The 27127-nt window shown below is 49.5% G+C and overlaps 1 protein-coding gene across 9 annotated transcripts in view; it reads left to right on the forward strand.

The window, feature by feature from the left end:
• The window catches only part of ZFAT (zinc finger and AT-hook domain containing), a 271720-nt gene that overhangs the window by 110432 nt on the left and 134161 nt on the right, over positions 1–27127 (forward strand). For all 9 annotated transcript variants that reach the window (XM_059902251.1, XM_059902247.1, XM_059902249.1 and 6 more), the window contains 2 exons: positions 11994–12170; positions 25234–25485. In XM_059902251.1, coding sequence (XP_059758234.1) covers positions 11994–12170; positions 25234–25485 — 429 coding nt within the window. The remainder of the gene's footprint in view (positions 1–11993; positions 12171–25233; positions 25486–27127) is intronic.

Genomic DNA, 27127 nt, shown 5'->3' on the forward strand with positions numbered 1-27127 from the left:
TCACCCCTCTCGATGGGTCTCCTGCTCTGGAGGCTGGGTGCCCTTGCCTTTCTTGGGTAGGCTCCCGTGGTGGGTTTTCCGAGGACCAGGCGTTGCTGCCCCCCGACCTTGACTTTGTCCCCCCCTCCACGCACTCAAGGCTCCCCCGGGTTGAGGCTCTCCTCTGTTCTGCTCGCCTGCTCTCCTTACCTCCTGGATCCGTTCAGCTTCCCTCCCCCGAGAAGCCTTCCCCAGGTGCCTCAGCCACGGGGTTTCTGCGTCCTCCCCATGCTCTCTGGTGGCATGTGGTTAGTATGTGCCTGTATAGACATCCCCACCGCCGCACACATGCATGCATACAGCCTGTGTTTCTACCTGATTTTTAAGTCCCTTGTGAGTTGACCAGGTAGCTTTGAAACCATATAGGCCTGAACTTGATCCTCTTAGGCAAGTTATAGCTTCTTCATCTGTAACATGGGATAATAGTATCTTCGTGGCTGACTCCTTAGGGCCACTGTGTACAGCTGTGCAGGTCGCACACTGCACAAGGGTACCACCTCTAAGGGGACCATTTCACATCATAGATTTGTATATTCATTATGACAGTTTTCTGCAAATGGTAGTATCTTGTTCTGACAAAATCAGTATATTTTGACCACTTTCTGACAGGGGGAGCTAGTGTCTTAAGGAAAGGGTACCTTTTTTCCTTTTCTCACAGAGGTGCCTTGTAGGCTAGCAGCTGCCCTGCCTGTCAGGATTACGTGTGATAAGGAGTGTGAAAGTGCCTGGTACTCAGGAAATGTTTGTCTCCTTCTCTCTTGAAAGCAGGAGGTCATGGAGGTGAGCCCAGAGGCAGGGCCCCCAGGTGTGTTTGTTGTGGGTGCTGAGGGGGGAAATGGGGCCCTACAAGGAAAGAACAGGGGTTAGGAGTCCAATCTCCCGGGCACTTGGGCCATGCTGCATCTCCATCGGAATCTGGAAATATTCCTGAGTTTCACTGATTCAAAGACTGATTTTAACATCCCTAAAATCAGGTGGTGTCTTACAATTGGTGTGGTAAGAAACCAGTGTGTTTTAGTTTATTTGGTAGCATTTTAATCTTTTTTAGTGGTATGTAAAATATCAGTGCCTCTTAAAATAGATGTCTTAGATTTGAGGAGATACAATAAAGAAACCTATTTCATAGGATTGTTGTGAAGATTGAATACTCTTAGCATGAGGCTTGCGTGGTTCCAGCTCATGGTGAGTGTTTAATTGCTTTAAGCTTCCTTTTCTTCTCCCTCTTCCTCTTTGAATTCCCTTATTTTGGTTACAGCAAGTTCTCAGTAAGTGTGATGGTGATGATGATGTTATACGGCATATCCACAGCTCATGAAAAGTTCTTCAAAATAAACTAAATGGAAGGAAAGTGTTTTGTCCAAGCCCAGGCCTCTCTTCCTGAAGATAAAGGAAAAAAGTATTTTCGATTGTAGTAAGCTGCACAATACGAGAGTTTATTCATTACCTTGGATGTGACAGCAATCTGGCTGCATGTTGCTAAAATATTTCCACTCCTATTGGGAAGCTGCCAGCTCTTTTGAATTTAATAACTTAAGGGCAAGTGAACAACAAGAAAACAAAAATACAACTCTGAAAGAACTTGCCATCCTATTCTTCTCATAAGGTAGGCAATTTATTAGGGCCTTAATTTTGGCTCTTGAACTCTCTTTAAAGTTAATCAATCCAAGTAAAAGATAGTTGAAAAGCAGCGAAGGATGATTTATACTCATGAAGGAGAGGAAGGAAGAGAGTTTGTTTTACACCGTCACTTTTAAAGAGAGGAATTTAATAGTCTAGTAATGAGCATTTTGTCTTCTTATGGTTATCGATAAATGTTTAAGGCTATTTGTGATCATCATTTCGTCTAACATTGAGTGCCTACTGTGTCCCTAGCAGCAGCGTCACTAAGAGGATGGATGACATTGGGCTGGGCGGGGCTCTGGCTGCAGGCAATGAGTGCAGGTGGTATGGAAGGTGCTGGGGTGCAGAGCCCTGCTTCTCATGGAGGTGAGCACAGAGGCCTGGCCTGAGCCCTGGCTGCCCCCTGTGAGCTACCTCACTCCACCTCTGCGGGACGTTTGGACCTCATAGGGTGGTTGGGATTGGACGGGGTCATGGGTATGTCAAACAGTATACCCGATTCTTCTCAAATTTAGTGCCTTTTCCAGAGACTCCAAGCTGGCAGCCATTGGTATGTTTTGTTGGCTGGAGTATTTTTTTTTTAAACTTTGTATTTTGAAATAATAGTAGATTCACAGGAAGTTTCAAAGATCGTGCGGAGAGGTCTTATATACCCTTTTCCAGGGTTACTCCAATGGTTATGTTTTTGGGAGGGGAGTAAAAAAATATATATAACATAAAATTTGCCATTTTAACCATTTTTAGGTGTATCGTTTAGTGGCATAAGGACATTCACATTGTCGTGCAACCATCACCACCATGCATCTCCAGAACTTTTTCTTTTTTAATTAATTAATTAATTTTATTTATTTATTTTTGGCTGCATTGGGTCTTCCTTGCTGCGTGCGTGCTTTCTCTAGTTGCGGCGAGCGGGGTCTACTCTTCATTGCGGTGCGCGGGCTTCTCATTGCGGTGGCTTCTCTTGTTGCAGAGCATGGGCTCTAGGCACGTGGGCTTCAGTAGTTGTGGCACGTGGGCTCAGTAGTTGTGGCTCACAGGCTCTAGGCATGCGGGCTTCAGTAGTTGTGGCACGTGGGCTTAGTAGTTGTGGCTCGTGGTCTCTAGAGCGCAGGCTCAGTAGTTGTGGCGCACGGGCTTCGTTGCTTCGCGGCATGTGGGATCTTCCCGGACCAGGGCTTGAACTCTTGTCCCCTGCATTGGCAGGCAGATTCTTAACCACTGCACCACCAGGGAAGCCCTTTCCAGAACTCTTTCATCATCCCAACCCAGTGGTTACATCTTGTGAAACTGTTGTGCAATATCAAAACCAAGAAATTAATGTTGGTACAATGGGCGTGTATGGTTCTAATCCATTTTTACCACATGTGTAGATTTGTGTAACCACCCCTGCAATCAAGATGCAGAACTGTTTGTTGACATTTTATCAGTTTGAGTGAAGTGGAGAAACCTTGTGTCCCTTTTTTTTTTTTTTTTTTTTTTGGCCTTGGGGTGCAGCTTGCAGGATCTTAGTTCCCCGACCAGGGATCGACCCTGGGCCCTCAGCAGCGAGAGCACTGAGTCCTAACCACTGCACCACCAGGGAAGTCCCAACCTTGTGTCCCTTTACCTCCCCCGTTTATAATTGTCATAAAAGTTTCTTCTGCAGACATTGAGAACCGCATCAGACAGAGTTATACTTTTTGTTTAATAGTCAAACGTCATTTAGGAAATCAACAGGAAAAAGGAAATCTGATGTATTTGCCCATAGTTTTACACTTTCCTTTGTTCATTTTACCTTTCTTGATGTCGCAGGAGTCATTGTTTTAGCATTTTCCTTCTGTTTAGAGAACTTCCTTTGGTCATTCTTTTAGGTTGGGTCTGCTGGTGACAACTTCTCTTTCTTTTCCTTCATCTGGGAATGTCTTGGTTTTCCCTCCATTCCTGAAGGATGTTGCTGCTGGCTGTAGGATCATGGGTGAACAGTTCTCTCCTTTCTGCACTTGAAAAATGTGCCCCTTCCTTCTGGCCTCCACGCGTCTAAGGAGAAGTCTGCTGTCAATCGGTTAGTTTTTCCACACAGGAAACTGTTTTTCTTGCTAATTTCAGGTTTCCTCTCTGTTTTTAGTTTTCAGAAGCTTGATTATAATGTGTCTTGTCATAGATTTCTCTGGGTTTACCCTGTTTGGAGTTTGCTCACCTTCTTGACTGTGTGGCTTTATGTCTTTTGCCAACTTTGGGAAATTTTCAGCCATTATTTCTCCGAATACTTTCCCACCCCACTGTCCTTCTCCTTTCCTGGGACTCTACTGACACAAATGGTAGACTTGTTTTTTGTTATAGTCCCACAGGTCCCTGAGGCTGTCTTTGTTCTTTTTCAGTCTGTTTTCTCTGTTATTCAGATTGTGCGTTTTTTATTGTTCTGTTTTCAAGGTCACTGATTCTTCTCGCAGGGGTGGGGATGGGCTGCAGTGTTATCTGTGGGGTTTGAGTGTTGCAGGGTGGATATTGCCTAGAAGGTTTGTGTCTTGTGAGGCTGTCCCTTTCCTGGCCCACTGGCCAGTGAGAGCAGGCTCTTGTTGGAGCTGTTTCTTCCTGTGCCTGTTGGTGTTTCTGCTTCTGAGTTCTAGGGGTGAAAGGAAAGCCCCGGGCACTTACTGTCTCAGCTTGCAAGGTTGTTTGTTAGCTGCTCTGCCACCTTCTCTCCGACTTTCAGTCTTATGTGTATTTTATCTGTGACGTCCAGGGTTTTAGTTGCACTTAGTGGGAAGAATAGGGAACGGTACATCTGCTGCATCTTTCTGGAACTTTTTGCCACTATATATATATTTTTTTTTTTTTTTAATTAATTAATTAATTAATTTATTTTTGGCTGTGTTGGGTCCTCGTTTCTGTGCGAGGGCTTTCTCTAGTTGCGACGAGCGTGGGCCACTCTTCATCGCGGTGCGTGGGCCTCTCACTATCTTGGCCTCTCTTGTTGCGGAGCACAGGCTCCAGACGCGCAGGCTCAGTAATTGTGGCTCACGGGCCCAGTTGCTCCGCGGCATGTGGGATCTTCCCAGACCAGGGCTCAAACCCGTGTCCCCTGCACTGGCAGGCAGATTCTCAACCACTGCGCCACCAGGGAAGCCCCACAATATATATTTTTAAAGACTTTATTTTTTTTTAGGGAAGTTTTAGGTTTTCAACAAAATTGAGAGGAAGGTACAGATCTCCCATATCCCGCCTGCCTACAGGTATGCACAGCCTCCGCTGTTATCAACATCCCTACCAGGGTGGTGCATTTGGTACAGTTGGAGAACCTACACTGCCACATCATCATCACCCAAAGCCCAGAGTTTACATTAGGCTTCACTCTTGCTGTTGTACATTCTGTGGGTTTGGGCAAATATGTAGTGACATGTATCCATCATTATGGAATCACGCAGAATATTTTCACTACCCTAAAAATCCTGTGTGCTCTGCCTGTTCATCCCCTCCACCCCAAGCGTGGCCACCTTTTTACTGGAGGTCTTTTTACTGTCTCCATAATTTTGCCCTTCCCAGAATGTCATATAGTTGGAATCATACAGTATGAAGCGTTTTCAGATTGGCTTCTTCCACTTAGTAATATGCATTTCAGGCTCTTCCATGTCTTTTCATAGTTTGATAGTTCATTTTTTTTCTTTTTTTTTATTGAAGTATAGTTGCTGTACAGTATTATATGTTTCAGGTGTACAATATAGTGATTCACAATTTTTAAAGGTTATACTCCATTTATAGTTATTATAAAATATTGTCCATATTCCTGGTGTTGTACAATATATCCTTGGAGCTTATTTTATACTTAATAGTTTGTACCTCTTACTCCCGTACCCCTATATTACCCCTCCCCCCTTCCCAATAGCTCATTTCTTTTTAGTGCTGAATGATATTCCATTGTCTGGATGCACCACAGTTTATCCATTTGCCTACTGAAGGACATCTTGGTTGCTTCCAAGCTTTGGCAGTTATGACGGAGCTGCTATAAATATTTGTTTGTAGTTTTTTGTGTGGACACACATTTTCAACTCCTTTGGGTAAATACCCAGGAGCACGACTGCAGGATTATATGGTGAAGTACGTTTAGTTTTATAAAAAACTATCAAACTCTCTTCCAAAGTGGCCGTGCCGTTTTGCATCCCCAGGAGCAGCGTAGGAGAGATCTGTAACCACATCCGTGTACGCTGGGAACCTTTAGGCCACGCAGGCTGCCACATCCCTCCATGCCCCGTTACCTCACCCCTGACGGCTTCTGCCATTTCTGCCAGTTGCCTTCCCACGTGGAGGGCCTTGCCGTGTATGACCTGTTCCTGGGGCTACCTTCCTGCCACTTCCTTTTCTTACCTTCATAATGCCCTGTTGGGTTTTTGTCAGCTTTCATTTGGATGAAGCACGTTTCAGGGTGTGGCTGGGAGTCCGTGTCTCTGAGTAGGTCCCCACAGCTCTCCTCCCTCATCCTGGTCTCCGATGGTCTGGCCTGGCCTCGGGTAGATGCGTGGGCCCTCACGTGGGCCTTCACTCTCTTGGTGCTTTGAAGGAGGAAGTTGGGATGTCGGAACCAGCTTACCTGTGCCATCTCCCTTGCCCAGAACCCTCTGACGCCTGTGTGTTTCCAGTGAATCTGGCTGCTGTGTTTGTGTCACGCCTGTGTCATGAAACCCAGACTGAAAAGCACCACAGGGCGGACTTCTGTCCTGGGCTACCCCCTCCCGCCCTTTATACCGTGAGTGCAAGCGTCAGTGCCGGGCCCACAGGTGTGCAGGCAGTCGGGGGCTGGGATCCCGCACCCTGCCCGCCCAGCCCCGGCTGCCCCACGAGACCTCGCAGACTTTGAGGCCACTTCTAACGTTGCTTCTGTCGGAAAACGTAGTTTGAGTTTATGCTCGGGGTCCCTGAGACCCCCAGGTCAGTGACACCAGATGCCCCGTCCCTTCCTTCTGTGTGGAGCTCAGCGCTGGGGGGCGGAGGGAGGGAGGAGGGCCCAGGGCGTGGGGGGAGACGGGGCAGCGGGCAGCAGAGGCGTGTGCGTGGGGTGTCCCTGTCTCTTTCTGTCCCTGGACGCACAGCAGAAGCCTCTGCTCAGCGATGCTGTTCTTCGCAGGGGGATGGTCAGGTGGCCGTCTCTGCTCCGCGTGCTTCTGTGTTGCCTGTTACGCCACGAGCGCGGATTCATCCTGTGACTTCTGTAATAATTAATAATAATAATTTACAAGGTGGCTTAAGGGCCGAGAGACCTGGAATGCCTGGATCGCATCCTGCTCTGGTCGTCCCACCCTTGAGTCCCCACAGGAGATGCACTTACAAAGGACAACAGCAAAAAGGAAAGGACGCCCTTGATTGTGTGCTGGGCCGGACGTCCTGTGAGCCGGCTGGGGCACACGACTTCAGCTCAAGGCTGGACTGACCTTCTTCGCCTGTTTACTCGAGGGCCTGAGAATGGGGAGGGGTCCCTCAGGAGCAGGCCGGCTCCAGCCGACGTGTGGGCTGCCTGTTGCCAAAAGAGGAGAGGAGAGGCCTGGCCACCCACGCCGGTGACCTGTCAGCTCCCGGTGGCCTTCCCTAGGGTCAGAGGGGCCCGACCGCCCTCCCGGGACCCACAGGCCCTCCAGGTCATGACCTTCCTCTGGGAGGAGTGGTCAGAGGCCCTTGTTCGTCTCTGGTTCCTAGGCAGGGGTGAGCAGGTAGGGGGTCAGAGGTCGCAGACAGGACCTGGCTGTTCCTGGCTGGGAGTGTTTGCAACTCAGAGTTCAGAAACGAGGACTTTATGCAGTTAGTTTAAGAGTTTTCCTTTTTAACAGTACAGAGTAGCTGATTAAAAACTGGCAAAAGTTCATAGAAATCGAATGCTCAAACCCCAAACTTCTGTGATTTTCCTTGTGCTGAACACGTCATTTTCCCTTTGAATCCTTTTGTTAAGGATGAGTACACAGTAATTGAACCTAAAAATGCATCCAAATTTTGGCATCTTCATCAGAATTTGCTGACAACATAATTATGATTATATTTCAGGGTATAAGATCCATTTTTTTCATATTAGTCTACTATAAAAAAAATGAAAAGAGCTGCTTTGTTGTTATTTTGGTAGGTTAACAATTGTTAATGTTTGCGGGATGCAGCCCGATCTGACACTTTCTTTGCGTGTTTTGGCGTCTTGCTGATACACTGCTGTGCGAACGTGTCTAGAGAGTGCACAGTTTCCCTCCTTGCCAGGGGCCTGGGGGCGGCTCACAGATGATGATCCGGAGGGAACACTGCCGGGGCTTCTGAACAGGCTGTTCCTAGTGCAGGACTGCCCTGCTGGGAGCAAAACCGGCCCACCCGCTGGCCCGGCTCACGAGGGTTCTGTGGTCCTGCTGGCCGTTGTGTAGCCGTGTTCCCTCCCAGTGCTGACCCCGGAAGGACCGAGTGGCCCATCGGAGACGTTGGGCCTGGCTCAGGTGAAGCTGGGCTCTGCCTCGGGGTCAGCCTCCTGCCCCTGTCGCGTGGGGATGAGAGTCCTGGCTGGCTGGGAGGTGGGGGAGTGCGTGAGGTCGTGTTGTGGGGTGTGGCCTGGAGCCCGTGTCTGGTGCCCGCTGGAGCCCGAGTGCCCTTCTCAGGGCCGCTTTCACAGTCCATTCAGTGCCTCCTCCTGGAAGCCTTCCGGGTACTTTAGCCGAGGATCCCTGCCTTCCCTCTTCCCACCGTGTCTGTTGTTTGCAGCACCCGTCTCGGCTTGCACGTTCCTTGAACACCTTTCTGGCCAGGCTGGGGGACGCGGCCTTGAACAAGAGGCCGCCCTGCCCGAGCTGCTCAGCGCTCATCACTCGGAGCCGTGTCCTGACTCCTGTGTTTACCTGCTACCTCACTTCTCAGGAGGTCTAGCAACCTTCCTGAGTTTTAAAACTCATATAGGCTCATTGTGGAAAATCCATAAGTGCCTATAAAGAAGAGTCCAGCAGGCAGGATCTTGCTGTGTTTCCTTTCAGCCTGGCCGTCTGTTTTTCCATCCATCAGCCCGTAAACCACATCTCTTCATTGGGAACAAAGTCATGTACATACCGAGTTGTGGTGTGTCCCACTCTGTAGAACTGAACGTTTATTCTGAGCATTTTCCGTGTCACTCAGGTTCTCTGCAAATATGATTTTCAGTGGCTGCGTGGAATTTCTGTGGGGAATGTGCCCTGACGTGCCCGCTGCAGAGCACGTGGTGGCTTCTGGAACTTGACAGGCACCTCCGTGTTGAGTATCTTTGTGCACAATCCTTGTCTGCGTTTTGGATGCTCCTGAAGACTGGATCTCGAGAAGTGGAACCGCTGCTCAGAAGACACGAGCGGGCGTCTTGGAGGGCTCCTGGCCCCTTCGCTGGTGGCAGGGTGTGTTCCTGTCAGCCATTCCGAGCGCGGGCCCTGCAGTGGGGCTGCCGAGCCGGGCTTCCCGGGACCCGCTGGCTTCCGTGGTCTCAGTGCAGATGCCGGTCCCCCACGCCGTCTCCCTCGCACGCTGAACCCTCTCCTCCGTGACAGTTGTCCTTGCTCATGTGTGCTTGTCTCCGCCTGCACCTCGGGGACCCCAGGTCCAGCGCTGGACACACGGTGGGCATTCGGGAGACGTACTGATTGATGGCAGATAGCCACGGCCAGGCGGCGCTCCGGGCTGCTCAGGCCTCCAGGCTCTGTGGGACACGGGGCAGTAGGTTAGTTACAGCTGATGCCAACACGTGGTCACGTGCAGATGCAAAAGTAGTTGTATTTATTTGGTCTCCAGACAATGCCTGGTGTGCCTGTGAACTAAGGGACCCCTCACGGTAACCCTGTGGTCCCCAACAGTGCTCTCTGCTACGTGTCGCAGAATTCCCTTTCTCCTGAAAGCATAACGGGAATCAAGAATACGTCCTGGTCTGTAGGGAACTTGTTTCGGTAAAAGCCCTAAGATGCCGTTGTTCTGGGTGTGTCTGTTTCCCCCGTGGGCTGGTGGCCTCCTCTGTGCAGGACCTCATGCCCGACTCATCTTTGCGTCCCTGGTGCCTGCACTGGGGCCCACCCTGTTGCCGCTGCTCTGTGGATGCCGAAATGACCAAGAAAGAACTTGATACGTGATTTGGGGATTATGCTCCGCTCTGTAATGATTTTCATTTCAGACTCAGTTGGCTACAGGGATAAGCGTTTTAGCTGTAACTTGGAGGTGCTCAGCTCATGGTCTGTCGCCAAACAGAGTTCTTGTCAAAAGCAGGTGGCAGAGAGTCTGGGTGTGGCTTGGGCAGATTGCTTCTCCCCCCGGTCTCAGTTTCCTCAGCTGTGGAACGGGGATGACAGACCCCCTTTTGCCTAAATCATAGGGTCGTCATAGGATCAGCAGGGTGCACGTTGCAAACGACATGGCCTCTTACGAAGAAAAAAGCTGTCACTTGATCTCTTCCTGTTTTGGAAGCATTTTGGGTTCCTTAGGAATCAAGCATTTCTTGGAAAAAAATAAAATATCGATTGACGGTATTCATGAGAGATTTTCATCGACGAAGCAATGTTCTGCTTTGTTAAATTTCTATTTCATGTGCCATTTGGTGGGAAAGAATTCTCGTAGGTCATTATCTCGCCTGCTTGTTCATGGAGAAACCCTTTCTCTGAAGGCAGAGAGGGCCTCATTTCTGCGACAGGGCCTCACGGGCTCCGTCCTCACGGTGGCAGCACCGTGTAGGTCCACTGCTTTGCTTCCTCGTCTCCTTTCTGGTCTTGCTGTAAAGAGGAGGAAAATGGGGTCGGGGAGGTTGGGGGAGTGGCATTCAAGAGAGATTTTTGCTTGGTTTTGTGGTAAGATGGGAGCAGTCATGGCGTGCAGAGGCCAGCAGAGGGGGAAAAGTGGATGACCTGGAGAGAGAAGCAGGGTTTCCAGAACAGTGTTGTGAGGCGGTGGGAGAGACTGGGGTTTGGAGCGCACGGGCCACGGCGTTGCCCTCTGTCCTGTGCCTTCCAGGGTGAGGGCCGGCCGAGCAGTCCTCCAGGTATAGGGGCTTGGGGTGCGTTGTCTTTAGAAAGTTTCCATGCTGGTCTGCTTTCTCTCACCTCCACGAGCTGCTAAACCGTGTTCAACATTCCGCCTGCCCCGGGGTGGACCACTCCGCATACAGCCCCCTTCTGTGCCGCTGCTGGGCCCCCTCTCCTCCCGGCAGGAGCGGCAGGTGGGCGGCTGCTCCAGGAGGCTCTGGCACCGTCTTCTGGCCGCTTCAGTGAAATGGGAAGCCGGTCGGCAGCTGGCTGTGAGCACGGGGGCGAGGGGAGAGGAAGAGGTGCGATAGACTTGGTCGCCATTGGCAGAGTCGGTGGCCTCGACGCCTTGCACGAGGCCGTGTTAACAGTCCCCGTGAGGCTGGTGGTGGTGCGTGTCGGGAGCCCGGCAGCGTGGGGTGGATTTCCAGCGGTTACAGCTGCGCCGGGCGAGAGCACAGAGTAGGTGGAGGCTTGCACTGAATCGGGGCGTGGCTTACTGAGCCTCCTGGGTTCCCGCTGCAGAGGAGACTTGTTACCTGCACGTCCTGTTCAGTGTTGCAACCGAGAGATTAGTACTACTTCAACAAGGTCATCCAGCTTTACAGCATTTAGGGTCTGGAGTTGGAAATTGAACCTTCAAAGCCATCATACCAATTCTTCCTTTCAGTGTAAATGTGGAAAAACAATCTAGCTTTTGTTATTGGATCCTAAATTTAATATTCCTATATGTGCCTGTAATTATTTTATTGGACTCAAAAATGAGTTGTTTTCCCCATATGTCTTCCTGTCTAGTATAATGGGATGAACGTAATGGACTGTTAATAAATATTTGTGAACGGTGGTAATGCTTTAAATAGGAATTAAATGGCTTAAAAAAGCAACAGCTTCCCATTCTTCTTGCTCTCAGTTCCTGTGCCCGCCAGTGAAAGGTGCTTGGCTCTTAAGAAATGCTGTTTTGATCATTTTTTCCTTGCACCTAATTTGAGTGAGTCTCACTAGAATACTTCAGTGTTGTCAGTGTGGTTCATTCATTTGAAGGTTGGATTAATTTTCAAGTTCCATATTCATATTTTACTTTGCTATGTGAATCCGGAATCTAGGCTCTTGAGTAGATTAGGGTAACAGGGAGGTCCATATTAGACACGGTCCAGAAGGACTGAGGTTTTGGAATATTGAAGAAAGAATTTTCTGGCAACCGGGGCCACCTGCAGTTAGAAGTGAGCTGCTTGGCTGTGCAGTGTCCACCGGAAGGACACACCTGTTGGCGCCTGGCGATTGCTCAGAAGAGCAACCTTCAGTATTTTTCTTTGGCATTTGGATGTAGTCATTGTTTCGGTGAAGATGAAACAACATATTTTGCTTTTTTTTTCCTTCCAGAAAACCCAGCCATCTTCATGTGTAAATGTTGTAACCTTTTCTCACCAAGTCAATCGGAACTCCTCTCCCACGTTTCTGAGAAGCACGCAGAAGAGGGGGTTAATGTGGATGAGATCATCATTCCCCTGAGGCCTCTGAGTACCCCTGAACCCACCAACCCAGGCAAAACCGGAGATGGTAAGGGGGCTGGGGTGCTGGGCGAGGGCGCCACGCCCACGGTGTGCCTGAGGGCGACGATGATGCTTATTTGCTCTCAGATACTTTGATTCTCAGTTTCTGTCTGGTGGGCATAGGGTCTCATAAAAATCCAAATCTCCAACCGGAAGTCACAGTAATTTCCATTTGTAGATCTGCTCAATTACTTGTGTGTTTGACTTCCCTGTACCCAGTCTCTGTAGGTGCTTCTCCAATGCCTGGTTGGTAGATGGAGGGATGGATGAATGATGAATGAATGAATGAATGAATGAAATGAGTTGACACCATCCAGCAGGGCAAAAAGCATGAGCTTATTGTCCGACAAGCGTGTTTAACCCACCTCCAGCACCTGCTGCCGCATTACCTGCAGCAAATGGTGTTACTCCTCTGAGCCTCACTTTGCTCACCTGAAAAATGAAGACAAATCTGCCTGTCGCGAGGGGGTCTGTGAGGATTAAGTCAAAGATATGGTGACAGCACCAAGGATGCTGCACAGAGAAGACGAAAGGGAAGCTGTATGATAACATACGTCATGAATGAATAAGGATATATAATCTTCGAAACAGCACAGCTGGACCGCTCATGTGTACCTGAAACAGGGATTCCCATCGCAGAGCTTTGATTCGCAGAATGCTTCAGGTTCACAGTCAGTGTCGGAAGTGAGATACATCTTGTTTGCAGTGTCCAGACACTTCCCACTGAATGGCATCAGATGCAGCAGGTGGATGGATTAGAGAAACCATCCAGGCACTGTAATTAGGTCCCCGCAGACTAAGAAAATATATGGTATAGGAGGAACAGCTGAAAACCAGAGTCAGAAAAAGCCCCAAGAAAACTATTTTTATACGATGAGAGATGATGGCCAGTTTCCTGTGCAGAAGCGCGATCTGTGGCGGTAAACGTCCCGTCGCAGGATTCGTTAGTCACACTAATAATCCAGTTGCTCTTTCTTGGGAATATTTAGACTGGCATTTCTAAAGAGGCTGGCTTATTGATCATCTGTCTGACACCGTTAACAAGGAGAGACTCCAGACACAAAAGGTTTTGGTTGAGTCCCTCTGGCCATTCCCAGGGTGCTCAGAGAAACATGCCTGACAGAAGATTGAGTTGTTGAGAAGTTAGGAGAAATTCTACTTGTTACTGTTAGTGGCACAAGGTGAAAACTCTCCATTCCCGACATCTCGGCGCTCACGGGGGTTTCCTCCGTCTCCCGGCTGCTCCTCCAATTGTTGGGCTGCACCCTGCAGGCCTACAAGGCCTGTGCTTGCCTAGCTTCAAGGCCGAAGAAAGAGCCCGGAGTCAGCCACAGAGACATCAGGGGTTTAATGGGTGGGGGAGCTTACAGGTCTGAAGCAAAGTCATGGAGGGACACCCCACCGTGTGCGGGGCACAGTGGGCAGGACATGGGGCAGTCTTTGCTCCCGGGGGAAGGGGAGGTTACCAGTTACAGGGGAATTGACATCAGGTGGGCTCATTAGTTAACGAGGGAAACCAGTCGAGGGGCACGGCCCTCACCGCCCCTTTGATAAGCTGTCACTAGCTGGGGCCTGGGCAAGACGGAGGAAGGGCAGTCATGTGAGTAGGGTGTAGGTGAAGCAGGCCCTGACCGGGCAGGGGGTGGACAGAGAACAAAAGAACAGCCATCTGAGGGGCCTGACCATACCCTCCACCCCTGCGTACCCTGCATGACCCTGACAGTCTTGGTCCGCTCGTCTTCCTTGATATCCCTGGGGTCGGGTGTGTAGGGGGCACTGCAGCCAGACGCCACAGCACAGTACGGCCGCAGTATCATGAGTGAGACACCTAGAACTGTACGCTCAGAGCAGTCATTTGCCGCGATGTGGGCATAGTTTGGAGCCAAGTGTTTACAAGGTCAATGGAGAGGGAGTCAATGGCAGCAGTGCGCTGTCCAGTTATAAGGAAGGTAAGGCCATGTCTAGTTTTCACAAACCCAGAGCCACCCCATGGGGAGGCGAAGGCCCGGCTTTAAGGGGAACACTCTGGTGGCCTAGCCAGGAGTCAGCAGTCACAGGACAGGTCTGCCACCCCGTGTTATGTTGGGTGCCATTAGGGGTGGACCTATTGGGTCTTTCTAAACAAAAAGCAGTTAATCCCACTAGCTGGACTTGTGTGTCCAGAAGCCAGCCTATTCCACTCCACCCAGCATAGCCCAGGGGGGCTCATAGGCAGTCAGCTGTACAATAACGTTTACCGATGGGGGTCCTTCTGATGTGCTGGCACGTGGGACAGGAAGATGGTGAGAGTCTTTCTCCCCCATGGTCAGTAGTCCCCACATAGTCACAGTAGCCGGGTCGATTTTTCATGGAAGCCTGGAGGAGGGCGACCACGGCATCTCGCGGGACACTCAGCAACTAGACTCATTTCGCAGTGAGGCCCGTGCTGCTGCTGTGTCCTCGGATACACTTCCTCCCTCAGGCCGGGGACGAAGTGTGAGACACCTAACAGGCACGACACAGGGGAGGTGGTGACAATTAAGCACAATACGAGCAGTAACCACATCTGAGATACAGTTCAGAAGACTCTTCAGTAATAGGAGAACATGTCTAAAATCGCATATACAGTGGCCACCTAGTTTTACCTTGGATGTCTGAACCGTTTTGGCTTTCAAATGCATTCCCTTCCTCAATGGCCAAAGCAGATGTACAACGCCTGTCTGAAAGGCCACAAGACAGGCTGCTCTGGTCAGTAAAGTTTAAGTTAAACCATGTATAAGCCGGAATGACTTCCCCATACTGCAGCATGTGCAGATTTTTCCATCATTTCCCCTTTTGATTGCACATCTTCCAGTAGAAAGCACTGATGATCAAAACATTTGTCCCGAGATGCTGGGGTGCTTTCTACTACCCCAGGTTCAGATCATGTGGGTGCTACGCCTCCTTTATATTCACCTAGTCATTCACATTGGGGGAAAACTAATCAGATCTCGTGAACAGGCTCAGGTATGTTAATGGGGGAAACACTTTATAGGTTATACATTTTATCACTTGTACCCAGTTGTCACACAAGCACTGTACATGTGCTTTTAGCAGCAGACTTAAAGCAAGCAGTGTCGTACTTCATGAGTGATTATACTCTGTGACAGTTTCACTAGATCATTTTCTTTCAATCCAGAACATCAGGGCAAAAGTATGGCTAACACAATAACTTACATAAATACAGACCTCAATTAACAGAACTAGAATTTAACATCCACTGAAACATAATATTGTTCTCTCTAAAATTACCCTCATCTCCACCAAACTCAGCCAATCAAAATTAATTTGTTGGCAAAATAAGTCTGGTCAGTTGACCACATAGGCTCCTCCAAACTGGCTGAGGGGGAAGTCCTCAGGAGTCTCAGACTGAATTCCCAAAAGGCCTCTCAGGGCCAGGAAAACCATGCCAAAGGCCTGCCATCAGGCTCTGCCTCGGTGGACCTCTTGGTCCCCAAAACACTGAGATTCCAGCACATGCCAGGAGACGGTCTTCCCCATTCATCTGATAAGGCTGCTCAGAACCCTAGAGTTCCCAGTTTCTGGAGGGACCAGGCAGAGAGAAAAGAAGAATGCTTCAATTCTACCCACAGGTGTAATTTACCCAGTTGCTGTAAGTCATAACCAACTTGAGGGGAAGGGTTTCCCTCTATCTGGAAAACAGATCAAACCAGGAACATTCCAGACAAAACCCATAAAAATTATAACCATATTGACCAGTTCACTCAGTAACCAATCTTTCTGTTAACTTTTAATGAAGCCATCAAGTTTTCCATTACGATTCTTTAATTTCTTACCCAGTTCAGCAGTATATTCTGAAGTTTATCAGAGACCTGTTACTGTCAAAATGTCCTTAACTGTGAATCTTCTTGAAGATGAAGCACTTTTGCAAAAGCATCAGAGTAAAACAATAACTGTCTATAAAAGACAAAAGACTTAAAAAAGTCATGGTTAAACACCTGATTACAATGTAATCGATAAACTTGGTTACAATAACTAGAATTATGACTGATTATAATTTTATCCCTTGAAAACCATAACCTCTGGCAAAAACCAAGAAGCAAGTCATTCTGCATTTCCTGATTGGAAAATTTAATGCTTTAGTCTTCCTCTCCCAAGCAGGCATAGGTAGATAAACTTAGACCCACCCAGCAATTAATGTTCTAATATTTTATCCTATTTGAAATGACCCATGAATTTTCTTCTTTAACTTAGTTTCAAGTTCCCGAAATCTGGAGAGACTATTTTAGATAGACATTCCCCTAACATAATTATTTCTATAGAGTTTACCTAGAGGCTCTTTTTTCTCCTTTACTCTTAGAGATCACAAAAGATTAAAGTTCCCGGGAGCCTAGGTAGATCATTTACTTCTCAAAGGCACAAGAGAAATACCAGTTCCTTCTAGAGAGCTACTAGCTTAACCAATTACAAAAGTCTCACTTAGATACAGTAGCAGAGCCGTTAGAGGGCACTGCTCTCCAGATCTCTCGGCAGCCTTCACTCAGCAAGGACAGCCGCCCTGGGATTTCCCCGCAACTTTGGGGCCCATGTGGTAGTGGACAGCCGCCCCGAGATTGCGCCCGCAGCTTTCGGGCCCCGCATGCTAGTGGACGGCCTCCGCAGCTCTCCATGCCCGACATCTCGGTGCTCGCGGGAGTCTCCTCCGTCTCCCGGCTGCTCCTCCAATTGTTGGGCTGCACCCTGCAGGCCTACAAGGCCTGTGCTTGCCCAGCTTCAAGGCCAAAGAAAGAGCCCGGAGTCAGCCACAGAGACATCAGGGGTTTAATGGGTGGGGGAGCTTACAGGTCTGAAGCAAAGTCCTGGAGGGACACCCCACCGTGTGCGGGGCGTGGAGGGCAGGACGTGTTGGTAGCCTTGGTCCTGGGGTGGGGGGAAGGGGAGATTACCAGTTACAGGGGAATTGATGTCAGCTGGGCTCATTAGTTACCAGGGAAACCAGTCGAGGGGCACGCCCCTCACCGCCCCTTTGATAAACTATCACCAGCTGGGGCCTGGGTCAAGTACACAGGAAGGTCAGTCAGGTGAGTAGGGTGCAGGTGAAGCAGCCCTGGTCGGGCAGGGGATGTACAGAGAGCAAGAGTGCAGCCATCTTGAGCGGCCTGACCATGCAGTGTTCTTGTGGTACTCTTGGTATGATCAAATTCTTACCTTTGAACTTCTTTTAAAAGTTATTTTCCTTTATTAACTAATTTACTTTTCACTTAAATTCTTCTTGAATACATTTTCTCTTTGTGTGTGTGTGTGTGTGTGTGTGTGTGTGTGTGTGTGTGTACTGGAAGATTAGTTGCCTGTGTAATTTAATTTTAAAGAGTATTTCTTAAGACTTTAATTAGACTTAGACTGTTAATATGAGAAAATTTCTTCAAAAGTCTTTCATTAAGAACCCCAAGTCCTTCCTCTCCTCTTTGTCCAAGCCCATAAAATTTGAAACTTCCAGAATCTTAGTTTCTCTCTAATGATTTCCATTCAGGTTTAACCTTCACAATTCATTTTAAGTTGAGAGATGCTTGAAATGGTTTAATTAAACCTTTACCTGAGTAGTAATTGATTTATTATTTTGGTCTCCCTTTATAACATGAAGGTTCCTAAATCCTCTGGTTTATTTTATAGCCTTTTAATCTCTTTTGCTCGTGTTGGAAAAGGTCTGCAGAAGAGCCTTTTATTTTTCTGCCTTCTTGCTAATCAAATCTCTGGCTCTGGTCCGAGAAAAAAATTCCCTAATGGACTAAGTTCATTCTCCCTCTTGTATGTAGGTATGAGTGTGTAAAAGAGAATGTGTGCGTGTGAGTGTGTGACTGTATGAGTGTGTGTTAGTGATTGGTGAATGGGTGTGTGATGGGTGTGTGCATGCGTGGTGGGTGTGTGTGTGTGATGGGTGAGTGTGCACTGGGTGAGTGCGTGTGCGCTGGGTGAGTGCGTGTGCACTGGGTGAGTGCATGTGCGCTGGGTGAGTGTGTGTGGTGGGTGAGTGTGTGTGTGATGGGTGAATGTGTGTGCGCACACTTGTTCATCCTGATGGAGGCGGGGACACTGGGCTTACCTGAGCAGGAGTTTACCTGGGTCTGCTGAGAGCCGGGTTTTGGTTCTTCCATCATCTTCCCCTTTCATACTTTTAATAGGAACTCTTCTTTTCTCCTTCTTCTCTCTTCCTTCTCTCCCCTTCCCCTTCCCTCCTTCTTAATTTATTCCTTAATTGCACCTGCTCTATGCCTGGGTGCTGTGCTAGGTGCTGGGAGCACAGAGCAGGCCCAGGCACTGTTCCTGCTGGTTCTGCCTCCTGGCTGGTGGGTGGCATTTAGACAAAGAGGTGGTTTCAGTGCAGTGGGGAAGGTGCTTCTCTGGGATTAGGTTTGGGCTGCTAAAGAGGCAGGACACGTGGTCTAGTTGGAGGGTGAAAGGAGGCTTCCCAAGGGAGGCTGGCGTCTAAATTTAAATCTCTGTGTGGTCTCTTCTGGGCACTTGCCACGAATAAAGTCACTCTGAGCGTGTAGGCATCTTGGACTCGCTGTCCCAGGAGCCGCTGCACCCCGAGCCCTCTCGTCTGCTCTGGCAGGCAGCCTGGGGGCAGCGGCCTCCGATGGACTCAGGTTTCAGCGCTGGGGCTTTCATGGGATGCCGCAGCTGCGCTGGCACACCTGCTGCTCTTGTGGGGATTCCAAAAAGGTGCCTCCATCCTGGGCCGATGAGTTCGTCATGGGCGTTCTTTCTGGGTGAACAGGGATGGAGTGTGCTCAGGGCTGATGCAGGCAGTGCAGGGCGCTCCGCCTGCTGGTGGAGCCTGGCCTGGGACAGGGACAGGCCCCCGCCTGCCCTCTGTGGCCCTCACGCAGGGGTCAGCCTGCACCACAGCCGCGGAGGGGCTGCGGGTGGCTTAGGCAAGTGGCTTTTGTTATCTGTTAAAGGGAGATAAGATATTAGCCTTTTTAAAAACGGATCCTGAGACAAATGCATGTTAGTACCTAACATCTCAGAACCTGGTGTGTGCACGGTGCCCTTCTAGCCCTCCCACCCCCTGTGTATCCATCTGCTGTTCAGGTCGGGAGTCGGGTCACACTGAAGCTTGTGGCTGGGTGAACTATCATCGTTCTCCTGCAGAACTCAGAGTAGAGGTCAAAATGTGCTATTTCTGTGCTCCGATACTAACCTAACTGGCGTGGATGTGAGGTTCACGGACTGAGGCAAACAGATCTGGGTTCAAATCCTAGCTCGGCTACTTCTGGGTCTTGGGGCAGACTGATTCATTTTCTTCTTCTCAGTTTTTTTAGAAAAATTAATTTATTTTTGGCTGCATTAGGTCTTCATTGCTGTGTGCGGGCTTTCTCTAGTTGCAGCGAGCGGGGGCTACTCTTCGTTGCGGTGCGTGGGCTTCTCATTGCAGTGGCTTCTCTTGTTGCAGAGCATGGGCTCTAGGTGTGCGGGCTCAGTAGTTGTGGCTCGCAGGCTCTAGAGCACAGGCTCAGTAGTTGTGGTACACGGGCTTAGTTGCTCCGCGGCATGTGGGATCTTCCTGGACCAGGGCTCGAACCCGCGTCCCCTGCATTGGCAAGTGGATTCTTAACCACTGCGCCACCAGGGAAGTCCTGATTAATTTTCTTAAGCCTCAGTGTCCTCTGTAGAATGGGAAATCCTCAGGGATTTGCTGGGGCAATGCATGTGAAGGGCTTAGCATGTGCCTAAGATGTATGTGCCTGGTGATTATTAATTGTTGCTGTTATTTATGTGGCATTTCCACGTTATTGCTGCTAAAACCACAGGGAGCAGTCTTGGGGTGCCCTCTGCCTCCCTGGAGCCTTGCATTATAGGGCAGGCTGCAGCCTGTCCTGTAAAGGGGTGCTGCGTCCCTGTAAACCTAAATGCCCCTAAAAGCCCCACGGTCCCTTGTTTCTGACATCATTCACCGTCTCTCTGTTCCTGCCTGGGCTCCTGGGCACTACATGTCGGGGAGGCTGAGTGCCAGGGCCTGGCAGTGTTGGTGGTTCAGGATATTCCTAAATTCTCGAGTTGGTGTGACTGGAGGTTGAGCTGCAAAGTGGGAGTTGGAAGGCTGGCTTTATCCTTGGTCTTAGGCAGAGTGGAATTTATACACCTCTAATTCTATATTGGCTTTCTCGGTGTGTGAGATGTTTTAAAATGAAGAAATCAAGGAAAAAGTGCCTTAATGAACAAGAATGGGTGTACGTCGAGGAATCACACGATCTAACAGTGGACGGACTGGGAAGGTAATAGTGTCTTCAGAAAGACAGTCCAAGTCAGAATACTCACGCCTGTAGCCATAATAATAAGCAGTCGCCATATATCGATCACCTCCTAAGTGCTGTGCTCAGCATTTTAATGGACTGCTTTTTATTAATAGTGACTCTATAAAATAGAGGCAGTTTTGTGTTTATTTTTCATGTTAGAAACTGAGGCTGGCGGGGATTTGAACTTAGGTCTGCCTGACTCCCAGCTGCTGTTCTCTGCAGTGCACCTCTTGGCTCCACTACCATGTCCAGAACTGACCCGAGGGCCACAAGACCCAGCAGAAAGATCTGGGCGGCGAAGAAGGAACCCAGATCCTGGGTCTGCCAGCTCAGTGGAAGGTTCTGGAAAATGTGCCAAGTCCCTTCAACCTTTGGGTCGGTCCTTCGTTTCTTTTCCTATTGAGGAGTTAGATTTGCTACATTCATCTCTGAAGGTTTTTATGAGGATAAAATGTGATAATAGCTGGGAAAGTGCCTCACAAACTTGAGTGATATACAAATAAAGGGCTTATGTTATTAGATTTTTGATAATGTTGAGGTTTTTTTCATAATGCTCATGTCGTCTTTTGATTAAATTTAAAAACCTTGGGCTGATTCTTTCCATCCCTTGCTAGGTCGGGCCTTGGATCTACAAGGATAATTTTCTGCCTGTGAGGAAGTTGTCCCCAGTAATGGATTTGGGACGGGGTCGAGATGCACCGTGGCTTGCCCCTTTCTTCCTGTTGGAAACTTGGGACCTAGGAAATGCCTTGTTTTCGAAATGCATCTTTTCCTATTATTAAGCGGCTGATCAACGTGTATTTCTGTATTAAGTATCTACTATGTCTCCAGCTCTGCCCGAGATCCTGTGGGACCTCAGGGTGTATGATGGAAGGTGGAGGGAGAGAAACACAGTCAGGAAATGGTGTGGATGAGCTTGCACACGTGTGTGCCTTACACGCAACTGCGAGACCAGCCAGGGGCAGCCGAGCTGCCTCACAGAGGAGGTACTGAGATGTGAGCTGGGCCTGGAGTTAGGGTCTGTCCTGGAGTTAGGGTTCTGATTGGGGTGCAGGAGGGCGAACAGCACAGGGAAGTAAAAAAGAGGCAGGTGTTCCCTCTGCATATTTAGGGAGGCCTAGAACACTGCCCTGAGTGGTTGAGAGAGAGAGCGAACGAGCACGCGTGCGCGTGTGTGTGCTTCTGTGTGTTTGTGCATGCGTGTGCACATGTGTAGGATGAACTGTGTGATAAAGGGCCTGGAAAGCCAGGTTTCAGCGTCGTGGGGCAAAGTCCTCAAGAACAATGGAAAGTTCTAGAGCAAGTGAGTGGCAGTGAGACAAGGGGTGGAGGCTGAGAGAGACCAGAGCAGAAAGCTGGACTCTGAGATGGCCTGCAGGGGTCTAGGTGAGCAGAGAGGAGGGGATGTACGGGCAGATGTCTTCAGGACAAAATCCACAGAGTTCAGTGACGCCTGAGGAGAGGAATTTAGGGAGCAGGAACAGGAACTGAAATTTCCTCCATTCAGATGCCATTAAAATGTGTCGATTTAGAGGCGACAGGATTTTCCTCGCCCAGTTCTAGGATTCTCCGCTCTTCTGTACCGTGGGGGTAGTTGACAGCAGCAACTCTTTTTCGGTGCTTAAATGATTCCAAGTTCATTTATGAGTATTTCATTTTTAGCTTGAGGTCTTGAGGGTCTGAATTATGGATGCAGCAAGATGTAAGATTAGTTTTGTCACCGTCGTGTTAGAGGTTTTCCAGAGCTTTCAGGGCTGATTTTACGTTTCTTCCTTGACAGCAGATTGCACCCTGCTTGTTGGGATGCAATCACCACGATTTATGGGGTGCCCACTGGGCGGGACACCGGGTCACATGCTGTGGGATAAAAAGCCATCGGGACGGGACTCAGTCTTCAGGGGGTCCTGCCTGTGGGGAGACACACGCACGACTCTCGGGTCCGGCCGGCCGTGCTGCACTCCCGCTGTGCGGGGAGAGGGGTCGCACCCGTGGGCACCGCGGCTGCCGCCTGCTCTGGGCGTCCCCGGGGAGAGGGCGCTGGGTACCCTGCCGCCATGAGCGCCGAATCTGAACCTGAGGTGAAGGGCACGGTTTCTGCAAGACTTCTGCGTCTGCCCAGGATTGCTGACGCCAGCCACAAACTTGGGGGTTCTGAGGGCCACCCACACTTCTGCAGCTAGGTACAAGCTTGAGGCACCCAAAGGACTCCTTCAGGTTGGATAATTTTCTAGAACGACACAGAACTCAGGAAAGCACTGTACTTGTGCTGACAGTTCTAAACAAAAAGGGTACAGGTCAGAACGAGCCAAAGGGGGAGATGCCTGGGTGAGGTCAGGACCGGGGGGGTTCCAGACAAGGGGCTTTCGGTCCCCCTCCTACACCCATGATGTCCTGGACGCCGCTGCCTTCTTCTGGCTACATTACATGACGGGACTCAAAAGAGTATTTCCAACCAGGGACGCTCACCCGAGCCTTTGGTGTCCGGAGATGTTTGGGGCTCGATGATACACTGCTCACGTGGCTGGCCCCCAGTCTCCAGCTTCTCCTGCGGGTCAGACTAATACCTCTCTTCTCCAGTTCATCCAGAGGTCAGGACTGACCTGACCTGTAGCAGAGCCCCTGAAACAAATCACAGCGTTAGTCCTGTGGCTAAAGCCCCGGTGCACGTGGGCACTGCTGTCAGGCAGGGCCTTCCAGGGGCCTAGAGGTCACCCCCAGTGGCTGAGGGCAGAGGCCAGACCTCTCTGCGGGTAAAGCCCCTTCTTCACTACCCAGCTGCATCCTCAGGACATTTCAGAGGAGGACCTTTGTCTGTATGGCGGGGTGCGGAGTCTGGCATCGGGGTTGGGCTGGACCACGGTCTCCTACAAACTGTTAAGCAGCATGTTTCTGCAGCTCAGCAGATGTGACATGAGGCGGGCGTTTTGTAGCCTCTTTGTGAATTCCGTCCTCTATTACCTGCTGCTTCAGTAGGTCGCTGCTGTAAAGAATAATAAGGAGAGTTTTCATGACTTGAAGGTGAAGAGTTTGTCCTTACTCTGCACCTCGCTCTCCTCACCTCCCCCTCCAGCCCCCCTTCCGCACCGGTTGGGCCTCGTGTCCACACAGCCGTCGTTCTCCTTGGTAAAATCTCAGTGTGGGCAGAGGGGTCCAAGGGGCTTGTGCCCTTGCTCATTTGTTCTGGTCTCTTCGTTTGCTCTCTTGTTGTTTAGTACTTTTTTCTCCCCTGTTCCTGACCACCCGCATCCTCGTCTCTGACATGCCCGGTGAGATAGAGGGAAGGCAGTGATTGTGTGTTGGGCTGGGCTGCCCTGGCCCCGGAAGGCCCTGGTTCGGAGCTCTAGGTCAAGGGGGAGCCGCCCTTGGCACTGCAGCTCAGTGGAAACTCTGCTCCCCAGGGAGCTCCCCTCTCTCAGCGCCTCCCCCATGCTGGTGCCTGACCCCTCTGAGCTCTTGGGGACCCCACGTCAGAGCAGCCTTGTCTGTTCAGAGCCCTCATTGTCACGCTGCTCTTTCCCTGCAGACTTGGCTCCAGAACCTTCCTGCCCTCCTCTCCCACCCCATGGCTTTCCTGTCTGATTTGGGAGCACAAGTGACCCACTTAAAGAGTCCTCACGGTGGTAGCAGTGGGCACTGTGGCTGACGTTTCCTGGGCAGAACCGTAGCCTTGGGGAGAGCAGGAGGGACCTTGAACGGATCATAATTCCGCAGATGACATTCCCTCAAGATGGTGCTAGAACCTAGGACCCTTCCTCTGCCCTGATATTCAGATGCAAAGAGGGCTGCTGACATGCCGTGCCTTGGCCAGACAGGTGGCTCTCCAAAGTATGGCCCGGCGGCCAGGCTGTGCTGGCCCCCTGCTTGGCCTCCTCTGGGTACCCCTCAAGTCACAGCACCTAAGACACACCACTCCACCTTCACACAACGGCGCCATGCCCCCTGACCCCACTCACCCATCTTAATTCCCACCTTCCCTTGGAGACAAGTGCCTTAACAATGAATGCTAATTAAGAAGAAATAAAAGATGAAAAATGATTTGAAACTTACTCTAAAGCAGCTCTGATCATGACATTTAAATCATTTCGTTTCTAGGAAACTTGAAAAATATTGTCTTTAGTCTTATAATTGGTGGCTTTAGATTGTAATTATTTTTTCTCTTTTTCATCAGAACAATTTGCATCTAATAATTATGATGCCTTGAAATAGTCTGAATAGCTGTGTAACTCATTAAGAGCATGAAAAGCCAAGCAGCCTTTGAGAACGCTTTGCAAAGAAGTCCTTAGCAAGTTTCTGAGAACTGGATTTCAGTGGAAATGGTGGTTCATAAGGAGCCTGGTTTGTGAACTGGGGGCTGATGGTCACAACTTAAAATCCTCCCCAGGACTTCCCTGGCGGTCCAGTGGTTAGGACTCCACACTTCCACTGCAGGGGCCATAGGTTTGATCCCTGGTCGGGGAGCTAAGATCCCACAGGCTGCTCAGCCAAAACAAACACAAAAACAAAAACAAAAACAAAAACATCCTGCCCACCTTACAGAAGAAGCACGTGCAAAGGTTCTGATAAAGTGATATTCTTAAATCACATTGTTACAAAATTGATTATACAATAGCATAGAGGTGCAGAGATATTAGCACTAATGATTGTTTGCAGCTGTTCATTTCTGGAACTGCTTCAGACTTTCCTTTTTTAACCAAACGTGGAACCAAACATGTTTCCACACTTGGAAATTGAGTGCATGCCCTGCACTGTCGCCTCCTGTGACTACATGGCGCCTTCGTTCTTCCTTCATAGAGTTTTCGGTCATGAAGAGGAAGAGAGGCAGGCCAAAGGGGTCCACGAAGAAGGCCAGCCCCGAAGAGGAACTGGCGGAAAACAACGTTATTCCCAGCGGGGACAGCCCGCGGGCCCCGGAGGGAGGGGGCAGCTTGGCTCCCAGCAGCCTGGAGTGCAGCAAGTGCTGCCGGAAGTTCTCCAACCCACGCCAGCTGAGGAAGCATATCTGCATCATCGTGCTGAACCTGGGCGAGGAGGAGGGAGAGGCAGGTAAGTGCTGCCCGAGGGCCGACCGCGTCACTTTCTGATAACTCACACGGATGTAACTACTCACATCTGTTTTCACTGGTTCACTTGTTACTTGGAAATCGCACATATTTATACACGTCTCGCCTATCTGGAAAGTGCTCGTTTTTGCAATGATTACTGACTGTTACTGTACGTCATCTTGGAATCGAGTGTATCATCTGGTAGCTGATGCCCACAGAGCGCAGGTCACGGGGGTACTTGAGTAGATGCTTGCGGGGGGTTGCAGAGAGGGTAAGACAGTCTCTGTGCTCTCGAGCTTATGTTCGGGGTAAGACGATGGGCTTTTAAAATGCAAAGTGTTACAGGATAATAAATCAGGAGTTGAGAAAGTGTTCTGATGGGAATTTCGGACTGAGCCTGGTGTCGCAGTTTGGGTGGCGTTTGGAGTAAAGGAGGGAGGGTGTCTCAGTGGACGAGTGGGGCCGTGTGAGCAGGAGAGCAGACAGTGGGATGCTCGAGGCCCCTGTGAGTGACCTTGATGGCCTGGATTGTGGCAGGCATTCTTGAAGAACGTGAAGAATACCAGGTGCTTCCTCCAGGTAAGTACTTAGCAAGGCTTCAGCTCTGAAGTAACTTCTGAAAGAGGCCGAAGGACATGTGAGTGTGAGCGGGGAACATCTCCTAGACGACTTTCTAGGAGGACTGAAACGGCAAGATTGCACCGGTGAGCTGAGGGCCTCTGCTGTCGTGCTGTTGTTGTTGTTTGATTCTTGCACCATTTTTGAAGTTTTCAAACCACGTCTGAGAATTTAGGAAGTTCTTACTGTGTTTTGTACCACGCTAAGCATGCAGTTCTGGTTACGGATTTGGGCTTTGGACTATGGCTACCTGGGTTTGAATCCTAGCTCTAGTATTTACTAACTTCATTCTGCTTTATTTTCCTCCTCTGTAAAATGGGAATAAAAACAGCACTAGCTAATATGATTACTTTGAGGATTCAATGAGACAGGACTTTGTACAGTGCTTAGAAACGGTACTTGCCGTTTCAAAAGCACCCCGTAAGACTGACATGTGCGCACTGCTATATTTAAAATGGATACAACAAGGACCTGCTGTGTAACACAGGGAACTCTGCTCAATGTTACGTGTCAGGCTGGATGGGAGGGGAGTTTGGGGGAGAAAGGATACATGTATATGTGTGGTTGAGTCGCTTTGCTGTGAACATGAAACTGTCACAACATTGTTAATCGACTGTACTCCAATATAAAATAAAAAGTTAAAAAAAAAGCACCCCATAAATGTTAGCTGTTACTGTAGCTCATAGCCATATGGACACAGTGCTATTGCTGTCCTTCCTGTTTTATAGATAAGAGCATTCGTACACTAAGACGTTAAGCAATTTGTCCGGGGTTCTTTAGCTAGAAAGGGATCCTGGCCTTTGAAACCAGACTGTCTGACTCTGAACCCCAATTCTTAAGTCCTAGAAACACCTCCCAACAGTAGAGCAAGACCCTTGGTGTGTAAAATCCTAGCACAGATTGGGTGAATTATTGAGGTAAGACATCACCTAATATTTATCAAACATCTAGGTTGGTGGCCAAGGCTCATTGCCAACACCTGTGCAAGTTGTAGAAAACACAAAATGTTGTTCTTTCCTTTAAAG

The sequence above is a fragment of the Balaenoptera ricei genome, chromosome 17, assembly GCF_028023285.1.
Source record: "Balaenoptera ricei isolate mBalRic1 chromosome 17, mBalRic1.hap2, whole genome shotgun sequence".
NCBI classification, from domain to species: Eukaryota; Metazoa; Chordata; class Mammalia; order Artiodactyla; family Balaenopteridae; genus Balaenoptera; species Balaenoptera ricei.